Here is an 11751-nt window from a genome sequence, read left to right as displayed (position 1 = left end):
GGACTCCGGAGGCAGAGTTGAAGAAGTCATCCGAGGTAAGACGAAGTAGGGGCTTAAATCAACAGAAAACCCTCAGGATAAGGGACGCCATAGCCATTGGGGAGAGGAGGAGCTCGAATCAGGAACATGCACCATGGTTGGATGGAGCAGAACGCAGCGATGAAGTGTTCGTTGTGAGGGAGGGAGAAGACCAGGGTGGGTAAGAGTGTCTTCGGGTCGGGCTGGGGTTTGGGTTTCTTTGCGGGTCGGTTTGCTTCTGGTGCCTGGGGCCGGGTGGTTTGGCTGGCCCAGGGCCATGTCCAAAAAAAAAAGGTATCCATAGCTCGAATTGAAGAAGAGGAACTTCCGCTATCACAAGGTAACTATTCTAGTTGGTATTTCAGTGAAAGAGTCCCAAATTGTTCTGCTTCTGCATTGCAATGGTTGCTATTTTATTCTTTATGAATAGTTGAAGGAGACAGAGTCAATTGTTTAGAACCAGGGAAAGTCAATTATGTTGAAAGCAAAAGTGACATTATGATTAAAGGTAAATTCAGGACAACTTTATGCTGTGTGGCCAATTGCAAGCAAGATCTTGTTACTCACAAAAATCATAAGTGCTCAATTGTTAAGGGGAAAAAAAAGGTTTTGACTCTTTATACCATTTGTACATTTACACAATCTTGTGGATCAATATTATCTCAATTTTTTCATGTAATTGCTGAGGTCTTTAGCATTGATAGTTTGTGACATTAAAAGTATTTCAACTATTTCCATAATTATTGCCAAAACTACTTTACAAAAAACAATAGTGTAATTAGTTGCTACCGAGTGCATTCTAAAATTATGTGGATTTGTTTGCATGCTGCAGTAAAGAAGGAAACTCAAGAAAATTCAATGGCGACTCCTCCCGGCTTTGAGCCAAATGAAGAAGCCCTGAAAGAAGCTATGAAATTCAACTCAGATAATCTATTTTTCATGGTCAAAATCACTCAAACCTCTTTATTTCCCGTTTTTAATATTAAAATTAATTTTCTCTTTATTTCTGGTCAAAGTCACTCAAACCTTTGTCTAGCTCAAGTTTGATTTCTATTGGAGTTATTATCAACTACTCAATTTCACCATTTATAAAAGTCTATAGTTTGCCCAAATTTCATGGCAAAGTCCAAGTTAGTTTAGAAGTTAGTTACACGTTATTGGTAGTGGTAAGTGGTAACACCATAACAGTTTCTTGTTATAGATGTTGAGTTAGCAGAGTTTGTTAGTCCAAGTCACCAATCTCTTAACAGTTTCTCCCAACCCAGCTTTCTCTATTTTATTGTTATGGTCATTTTACAAATTAGATGCACCGATTTGTTTTTGAAAAAATTACAAATTTTATAATGTTAAATCCAGCTATTCGATTCTTTAAATATATTCCTTCTGTCTTTAGATAATTATATTGAAAAGGAAAAAGTATTGATTAATATGTATTGCTTTTCTTTTCTGAATATTAAACAATACTTCTCCAAATATATCTTTTGATATGCTAAATTTTTATCTTGTTAAATTATATATATTAAAAATACAAATTTACCTGTCTTAAAAAAAAATCAGTTTTCTAGTTTAGGATAATAATATATATTGGTACCTAGATTTACTTTATGCAATAGCTTTTAAAGATAATTATTTTTGGCATTTCCAATTGCACAATTTTAAATAAAAGAAATTTTCACCACCATAATAAATTTCATATACCCTGACTACATAATTTTCATCATTCCCCATTGTTTTGGGATGTGGCTGCAAATTGTTATCAACAAATTTTTCGTATGCAAAATATTATTTTTATCTTAAAAGTTTTGGAGACGGATACTGAAACTTTAAGAATATTTTATATCTAAAATATCTTATTTTAATTAATTAATTCTGACTTTATCTTTTATGCAAATTAAATTAGAACTTCATTCTTATTTAAACTGTGTCTTTTATTTTATACAAAACATAATACTGAGACTTATTTCAGTCTGTCTCTCAAATATCAGTGTTTTCATCTCTATCTCCCTTTCAAACGCTACCTAGAGTCACACAGTAACTTTTAAAGATAATTTTGTTTCACAATACGAATGGCAAATTTGCCAAAACTAGGCATGTGTTATGCCTACTTTCATTCATATTGGATTTTTTCCTTTGCTGATTAAAGAAATAGGACCAGAGTTATCTCTACCTTTATATCTATGTTACAATGAAGAGGCTGAAGGTCATCATAATATGATATATGCTTGCCCTGACGGTCCAATATATCAAAATGATGCAGCCGGACCCAGCAATATGGTGGAAGGTACAGTATCCTTCCTTGTTCTGGCTACCATCAAGAGCTTATAGTAATGGTAACATGTTTGCTGTTTTCAATTATTATTTTCCAAATTAACTTAAAAATTCAGTAATGGGAGAAGACATGGAAGAAGAGGTTATAAAGGTATTAAAACGAAGCTATGACCATTCAAGATTGTTTCTTGCAACGTGCATTATACAGTGAGATTTCAGAATTAGTGAGTGTGTGCGGCACCATTATAGTCTCTGAATTTCTTCCAATAGTTTCGGTCAACTCCTTTCCAAAACTAACAAACAGTCTCCTTCGGCTTTTGAGTCTATAAGGGAGTCTGAAAACTTTGTGTAATTCAATTCAATTTCCGTCGTTCGAAACAAAAATAATTAAATTAGTTTAAATGAAATTTAATTAATTTTTTTAAAATTAACTCCAATCTAAATAGATTCGATTTAGAATTTTAATTCCACTGAAATTTCTTTATAGCCTAATTATTTCTTAACTTACTCTTAACATCTCCTATTTTTTAACGCAATTTCTGATCTTTCAAATTTTAATTTATTTGATAAATATTTTAAACATAGTAATTCAATACAATTTTATAATTTTACTAATTCATTTTAAACATTAGAAGTCAATTCAATTCTATACCATTAAAATTTTCTAAACAAGTTATATAAAAATTTCTAAACAAGTTATATATAGATATTGATTGAATGTGTAACGCTAATTAGTGCCTATGAACACTAATTTGCTTTCTCTAAAATGTTATTCACTTTCATTGTCCTAACTTTTTACTTTTTCATCAAATAATCAATTTCTCGTTTCTTTATGTAAATACAGCCTTTTTCTATTTCAATTTCGCTAATAGACAATAGAGGTGTAATTAATTGTATTCACAGATCCAATAACTATGAAAATACATTCTAATCTAATTTCATTTTGAGTCGTTCTCTGGTACACAGATTTAAATTCGCACAGATATATAGATATTCTCTTTGGTTAAACAGCTTTATGACACGTAAATTTTTTGTCCCTTTTGAGGGAGTAGTTTGGCAGACCATATTCAACTTGAGGAAGCCACACAAATAGGTGAGTCATTAGTAAGTTTTGGGTCACTATTGATGAGCTTTTTTTTTCTTTCAATAATGTTTAGTAAATATATATGCAAATTATATGTTTTTCACTTTTGTGTACAAAACGTCTGAAAATATGAGTATAAATTATTACTGATAAAAAATAATAATATTTACTGATCACGTAATATTATTCTAAAATAAATAAATAAATAAATATTGGTTAAATTCTAAACTACTTAAATTAGTCGAATAATCGATTCATTTGTCCATTTAAACAAATATTTAAAATTTGAATTCTATCTTATATATACAGCAATCTATTAACCAGTAGTATCTTCAAGTCCCATCATGATTACAAATTCTTGAAAGCTAAGAAGGCCATCTCCATTGAGATCAAAATGTTTGATCATAAGTTCACATTCATTAATAGATTTTGATTCTCCCAACTTTCCAAGCATCCTTTTCAAACTCTTTGGAGTTATGAACTCACTCAACTCTTCAACATCAATATACATCTCAAACGCTTCTTTTAAATCATTCAACATCTCTTCTTTCCCAGACTCTTCCATCAACTCAACAAAATCATTCAAACTCAAGAATCCATCGCCGTCTGAATCCCACGCGGCGATGGCCATTTCGGCATCTTCATACCGAAACTCGCCACCTAAAATAGCCACACGGTTCTTGAGCTCCAAAGGGGAAATTTTTCCATCCCCGTTTTCATCAAAATATTTTAAAGCACTCTCAAACTCTACCATGCTCATCATCACTATATATATCACTATAAAGTAAACTAATTAATTAAATTGCTACCAATTAACAATTTTGTAATTGGCAAGGATTTTCTTGTTCTTGAATTATATGAAGCATATTGGAATGAATGCATTGTGGGGGTTTTATATGCTATGTTTGTGGCGCGTTAAGATTGTTAGTTGTAACTTGGCGTGTAAAGTAATTTTGCATTGTTCTTAATAGGAAGGAAAGAAGAAAAGCCATGTAAATTGCGTGGATTTTATAGAATGAGAATATTAAATTGGATAAAACAACGCGTAAGTACCACTTTGGATAAATTTTTGTATATTTTATCAATTATTTTAATATAAATTGTAAAAAGTATATAAAAGATACAATATTTTGGTTGAATTATACCGTTGATGTTGATGTTATGGAATATGGATCAATACTACGCATGAGATATAACAACTAAATTAATTAATGTTTGATTAATTTGGATTAATAAAGTTTTTGACAATGTCAAGGAGATAAAAAATAATTAATTTAAACAATTTAAATTTGTTTTAATATTTATTTATTACAGAATATAGTAAGTAAAATAAAAAATAATAAATTTTAATAATTTTTTGCTGTTAAATATTTTCGTAAAATTTTTATGTAAGATGTGACCCATTTGATTAAGGAAAAGTATATAGAATCAACTCTAAATCAGTTAAGAATGAAACAACTTAATTAATTATAAATAGAGTAAACTATCATTTCTACTCATAAAAGTTGAAAATGCTGACATATCTACCCATAGAAGATAAAAATTACCATTTGTACCCACAAAATTGATTTTCACAAGCAAAATTACCCAAACTATAAATAATTACATAAAATCTCCAGACTACCCCCCTTCTCTTCTCTTACGCATGCACCCACCGTCACTCACTATCCGCATCACCTTCCCCTTTTCACACACTCTCTTTTTTCTTTCTCCTCTATCTTCTTCAATCGTCCTTCTCTCTTTCTCTCCTCTTTCCACACTCTCTCTCTCTCTTCCTTCTCCACTATCTTCTTCAATCGTCCTTCTTCAATCGTCCTTCTCTCTTTCTCTCCCCTTTCCACACACTCTCTCTCTCTTCCTTCTCCACTATCTTCTTCAATCGTCCTTCTCTTTTTCTCTCCTCCGTCTTCGCACTTTTCTCCTTCCTCTTCTTTTCCTATTGATGTCTCTCTCTTCTCTGTCGTTCTTCTCTCTCCTCTGTGCATTAATGGTGGTTCCTCCTTTTGCCGTCGCGAGCTCCATCTTCTCCTCCACTCATCATCTTCTTCTTCTTCTTCGGGAAGTTTTTGACTTCAGAAAGTAGCAATTTTGAGTCCTCTATTTTCTGCAACCACTACTTCTTTAATGTTGAGTTCCTTCCTTTTTCAAATGTCATATCTTCATCTTCTCCTTCTCTCGGTGTCGTTGCTCTCTTCTCCTCCTAGCGATGCGTTTTTGTCATCTCCTCTCAGCGTCGCCAAAATCGAATTAATGTTCTGTGTTATTTGTAACGAAAATAGTGATCTTGAATCTGAGAAATTGACAATTTTTTGTGAAGGTTCTAAGAAATCAGGGTTTTATTTTGAATCGATGCATGTTTTATTCTTCAATTTGATATGAGTTTGTTCTATTTTGTGATTTTGAAGAGGATAGTGGCTGGACTATGTTGATGTTCAAGAGGTGAGAGAGGAAAGATGAGAGAGAGAGAGAGAGAGAGAAGGGAGATGATGCTACGGCAATGGTGGTTTAGGTGCTGCAGATAGTGAGTGAGGGTGGGTTCGTGCGTGAGAGAATAGAAGGGGGTAGTTTGGGGATTTTATGTAATTATTTAGGGTTTGGGTAATTTTGCTTGCGAAAATTAATTTGTATGAGTACAAATGGTAATTTTTATCTTCTATGGGTAGATATGTCAACATTTTCAACTTTTATGGGTATAAATGGTAGTTTACTCTTATAAATATAGTAATTAGTTTTATTTATTTATGATTTAAAATATTGGTTATTAAATGTTTCACCACATTCGAATTAGGAGGAGATACGTTCAGTATCATATTGAACGTGAATCACGAAAACTGATTCAATTAGCTTCCGTTTTTTCATCTTCCTTTTCTCTCCAAATACCTAAAACATGATAAATCAAAAAACAGATTTAGAATCATCCAATTTACAAAGAAAAGAAACATCCTAATACCTAGTATAAACACCATTTACATATAGATTTTGGATTCACCCAAAAACATTTTAGTTGATTTTTGGCTGAAACCATCTTGATTCCTAACATTATTGTTTGATCAAAATTTAAATCAATTTGGATTTGCAGGTAATTGCATACACTCATTCATATGTAACATTAAAAACAGTTTCAGTTATAAAATACTATGATTATGTAATCAAAAAGTGACATTTTGATTCATTTGAATCATGTTTAACTAGTTCAAGAAACAACAATACATCTCTTATTTTTTTATTAATTTATGACCATACTTAATTATAAATATAAAGAGGATGGAATATATTTTTTATCCTTTGTTTGGCAAAAATTTTTAAAGTATTATTAAATTTTATTTTGTTTTAATTTTGTTTCAAAAATTTTCGATTTACATTAAATATATTCCTGACAGCTAAATTTTTAAAAAATGTAAGATCAATTCAATAATAATGGATAATAATTATGTTTGATTTATTTGTATTAAAGGTTATTCTTATGTAATTATTGTTGAATTAGTTCTAAATTTTTTAAAAAATTAGGCATCAGAAATATATTTGATATAAATAAAAAAATTTTGAAATAAAATTAAAATAAAATAAAACTTAAAAATAATTTTAAAATTTTTATTAAATTTGAGAGATAAAAAATATATTTTATCCTATAAAAATATTATTTCAAAATAGTAACCCCCAATAATAGTTCATTGGCTGAAAATGGATGATTATTGTAGAAACAAATGATAATGTATCTATCTCACCACTTCAATTAATTAATCAGGGTGTTCTCTTCTGAAATTGTTCACAACTTATTACTAATTTACAATCCCTTTATTAGAATGTAGAATTCAACTCAAAATATTGTCTTTTTGGCTGGCATCCAAACTAGTAGTCTAGTATATGTTAAGAGATTCAATTGTTTTTATTTAAAAAATAAATTAATCTGAATGAATTGAAGTAGCTAGAGAGGAAGCATGTGAGTGTGAGTGAACCTGCCCATTTCTATAGTCAAATCACATGTTTGTAAATTGTTCATTACATTTCATATATTCTCACCATGCTTCATTCCCAGCTTCTAATAAATATTAAATTCGATAGAGATAATTAAAAAACACATACTCTTATTCATTAGGGGTGTTTGTAATACGGTTTAAATTAATTTTGAGTAAAAAATTCATCCAATTCGAACACTAAATCCGGTTTGGATTGAATATTTTTTCAAAAAAATCCGATCCGATTCGATCCAATTTCAAGCGGTTTGGATTGGATTGGATTTGCAATTTTATAAATTAAAAAAAATAAATACATATAATAAGTTTCAACATCAAATTTAAAATAATCAACAATGATATAATAAATTTCAACATATTTTAAAAGGCCAATGATAATATAAAAATAGAAATAAAATTATAGATTAGTTAAAATAAATAAATAAATAACATTTTAAACATAAAATATATATTAAATAATAATAATATATGAATAATATAAAAATGTATAAAAAATTAAACATATTCTAAGTATAATTGTAAATATAATAATAAAATAATAATATTATAGCACATTGTGCGATTTGGATTAGATTAAATCGGTTATAAAAAGTAAATTTAAAATCCGATCCGATCTAATGATTTATAAAAAATAGAATCCAATCAAATTTAAATTAGTACAATTTTAATCAGTTTTCGATTTAGATCGAATCGGATAAACGATTTAATTTATACCAATTTAAATTTGAAATCCTATTATCCATCTATACTAACTTACGTTAGTTGAATATTATTATTTTACTAATATATCGTTGAATATTTTTCATTTAATTTGAACTAAAGGCACTTTATCCGATCCAAACGCACAATCTTAAAACATAACTAGATCATAAAATAATTTAATACAAATAATCCTTTTTTAAATCTGCAATAAATAAATTATAATTTAAATAACTACTAATTTGATTATCGAAGTGATTCTTTTAAATATCACTTCTATTTGATTTATGAATTATAGTTGATTAAAAGTCTCTATTTTCTCAAAGATCAACTTAAGTAGTTACTATTTAACAATTATATAGATTCATTTAAGAAAATTTTATAAAAGTTAACAATTAATTTGATAGGTCGTTATATTTTATTTTTACATACATTATAAAAATAAAAAGTATATAAAAATATCACTATTAGATTACATATTTATTAATATTTAAATTCTATGAAAATTATTTAATAATGTAATATAATTTAATAGTTGAATTAATAAAATGTATTAAGCATCAGAATATATATATATATATATATATATATATATATATATATATATATATATATATATGTATAAAGATATATTCTCTGTTATAATTCTATCTATATTTTAATTTGGAAAATTCTAATTGGAAATCCAAACGCACGTTAAGAGAATCCAATCCCTGCCCGTTATGATGATCCTTGATGTAACTTCATTGATTAGATCAAGATCTCACTTCTAATTTAAAAATTATTATACCCTAATTAAAAAAATAAAAACAAGCATATATTGGTCCACTTAATTGTGTCGGTACATGGCTATGTGTGTGAGCTATGTGTTTTTCCATTTTTGAATTCATGAAACCGACACTATATAGTAGGTTTTCAGAACATTATTATTCACAACAATAATAATTAAGATATTATAATTAATTATTGATAAGTCCCATTTTCTAGGGGGGTCCTACGCTGCTAATCATGGTGCTACTTTAGTTTATTAACAATTATTACAATTACAACTTTTTAATTAATCCAAATCAATGATAACCGATCGTGAATCTTTAGTTCACTTTCCTGAACAAATAATATTAATCTTTTTGGGACTAATACGTTAGATTAGGGTTGCATGGACCACGGCATCATTACTAGACCACAAAGTGAAAGCAATTTTTTTTACTATTAAAATATTAAAAATATTATTTATATACTAAAATTAGTTATTAATATATTTATGTACAAATATACATGTGATTTAATTTATTTATAATATATATTTATATTTAAATTATATTTTATATTAGTAATTAATTTTAATACACACGTAGTATGATTATAAAGTATTTATCATTGTATACAATTATCAATTTTGTTGAAAAATACAACAAAAGATTGTCTTTTTTTTCAACATAAATGTATAATAAAAATATACACAAAAATAGTAAAAACATATATTATTGTTTTTAAATTTAAAAAAATTTGTGAATATCTTAATTTTAGAAATTTTGGTCAACAAATAAGAAGTATTGGATCCAACAATAACTTATCTTCTAATTTTTATATAAAAGAAGGGAAGAAAAAACAAAATTTCAAGTCAGTGATTTCACCTCTCTTGTGGTTAAGATAATATTTAAAATTCTAAATTCTAAATTTTAAATTTGGATACGCAGTTATTAAAAAAATTTAATTTTAATATATTGTCAGTGTAAAATAATTTTATACGTACATTTAATTACGTAATATCACATTAATAAAAATAACTATTTTTTACATTAACTACGTAAATGATCATAAAAAAACAAATATAATTGTATGACGATGTAAAACGTTTTACACAATTAGTACATCAAAATTAATCCTTATTAAAATTGAATTTGATTTGTTGATTTCACCCCTCGTGTGTTTCATCATATGTACAAAGAAATTAAACTTACTTGCGTAATGAGTCATCCTAGAAAAAAGAAGGTGCCAAAAAGTTAAGGAGTCAGAAGAGAGATAATACTCAATTTGGTCTCTGAACTTACGCGCGAGTCTTAATTTAGTCCCTGAAGTTTCAATTGCCTCTATTTAGTGCCCGAAGTTTATAAATGTGCCTCATATTAGTCCCTGAGACCATTTTTAGTATAAAAACGTTAATAGAGCGCTGTTATAGACTATCACATGTCACGTTAAAACTTGTAAAATGATGCAATTTTGGTTTTGATATTTAAATAGCTCAAAAACGACTTTGTATTACTTATTTTGTTAGGTAAAATTTTAATAAACACCATTTAGGATGTTGTTTTTGGGTTATTTGAGTACCAAAACCAAAACGACATCATTTTACAAAGTTTAGTGTGGCATCCGGCTGTCACGACAGTGTTCCGTTAACGTTTGTACGTTGAAAATTGTTTCAAGAACTAATATGAGTTATGTTCACAAAGTTTAGGGACCAAATAGAGGCAATTGAAACTTTAAGGACTAAATTGAGACTTGCGTTTAAGTTCAGGGACCAAATTGAATATTATCTCGTCAAAAGATATGGAAAAAATAAAAACATAGAATATGGAGAAAATCATATAAATTAATAGCACCCGTGACATGGTAAAAATCCAGATATAGAACAAAAGAGCACAGAGACCAATTCAGCTGAAATCACGCTCTGTGTTTTTGCATCAACACTTTTCTTCTGTCTTCTTATAAATTAATAGATTGAACTCCTCTCTCAAAATTATAAAATGTGGATTATATACATATAAGAGAAGGTTAATTAGTTTAAAGAATAAAAACAATTTAATCTTTATGTCCATGGTTATTAACTTGTTATGGAAGTTTAGCACACCCCACATTTAATTTGTGGTGTTTAGACAATTTTTTAAAATAAAAGAATATTTAGAGACACATATAAAGTGTATTATACTTCTAATCTTCCTAAAGGTGTATTTGGTCTATAAAACTCCTAATTTATATTATAAAATTATTCTAGTATACTTATACTATAATAATACAGTAATTATATATGATATTTTAAAAAGTATTACTAAAATTAAAGTAATATTGTTTTATTATTTAATAATATTTTTTAAAAAATATTACTAAAATTAAAGTCACTTTTTTTAATCTCTCTTTCATTCTATAAAAAAAAGATTTATAAACTTACATCTTTACCATATAATTCACCTTTTATTATTTAGCCACAACTTTAATTTACTATCTTTTTTATTTTTTATTTTTTATTTTTTTCCCCTTTGTTGCAAATTGAAGCAATATTCAATGATTTTACCCAAAAATACATAATGTCTAAAATCATTGTATAATGTGGGTGTTGAAGAGATAGGACCCCGGAGGGTACAAAAGAGAATGGAGTACAGTCTGTAATATCCCACTGAATTCTACTTCTACAGCAACTGTATATATATGTGTAACCTCCACTACACTACTAGTCTACTACTATACTTGATGACCCATACACTCACCCACCATTAGAGGTGATGACAACACTACTCGAATTTGTAGATATTTATTCTGCTTTTATTCGCTCAAGACGAGTAATTATCCTATGATATTAGGCGAATTTTTTTGCGGAGAAGAGTCTTAGACGAGATGGGACAAGATCAAATTTAGGTAATATCCATCTCTATCTGTTCTAATATATATATATAAAATAATTAGTAAAAAATTTAATAATATTGCATCATATTT

The 11751-nt window shown here is 28.1% G+C and overlaps 1 protein-coding gene across 1 annotated transcript; it reads right to left on the bottom strand.

Annotated features, from left to right (window-relative positions):
- Nucleotides 1-3686: 3686 nt before the first annotated feature.
- Nucleotides 3687-4124, bottom strand: LOC112716976 (calcium-binding protein CML37). Its single transcript, XM_025769052.3, has one exon. The coding sequence runs from the start codon at nucleotides 4122-4124 to the stop codon at nucleotides 3687-3689; it is 438 nt and encodes a 145-aa protein (XP_025624837.2).
- Between the last annotated feature and the right edge of the window lie 7627 nt (nucleotides 4125-11751).

Source organism: Arachis hypogaea, chromosome 10, assembly GCF_003086295.3.
Source record: "Arachis hypogaea cultivar Tifrunner chromosome 10, arahy.Tifrunner.gnm2.J5K5, whole genome shotgun sequence".
Lineage (NCBI taxonomy): Eukaryota > Viridiplantae > Streptophyta > Magnoliopsida > Fabales > Fabaceae > Arachis > Arachis hypogaea.
Note: the sequence above shows the minus strand (reverse complement) of the source record. Positions and strands in the feature narration are given on the sequence as shown.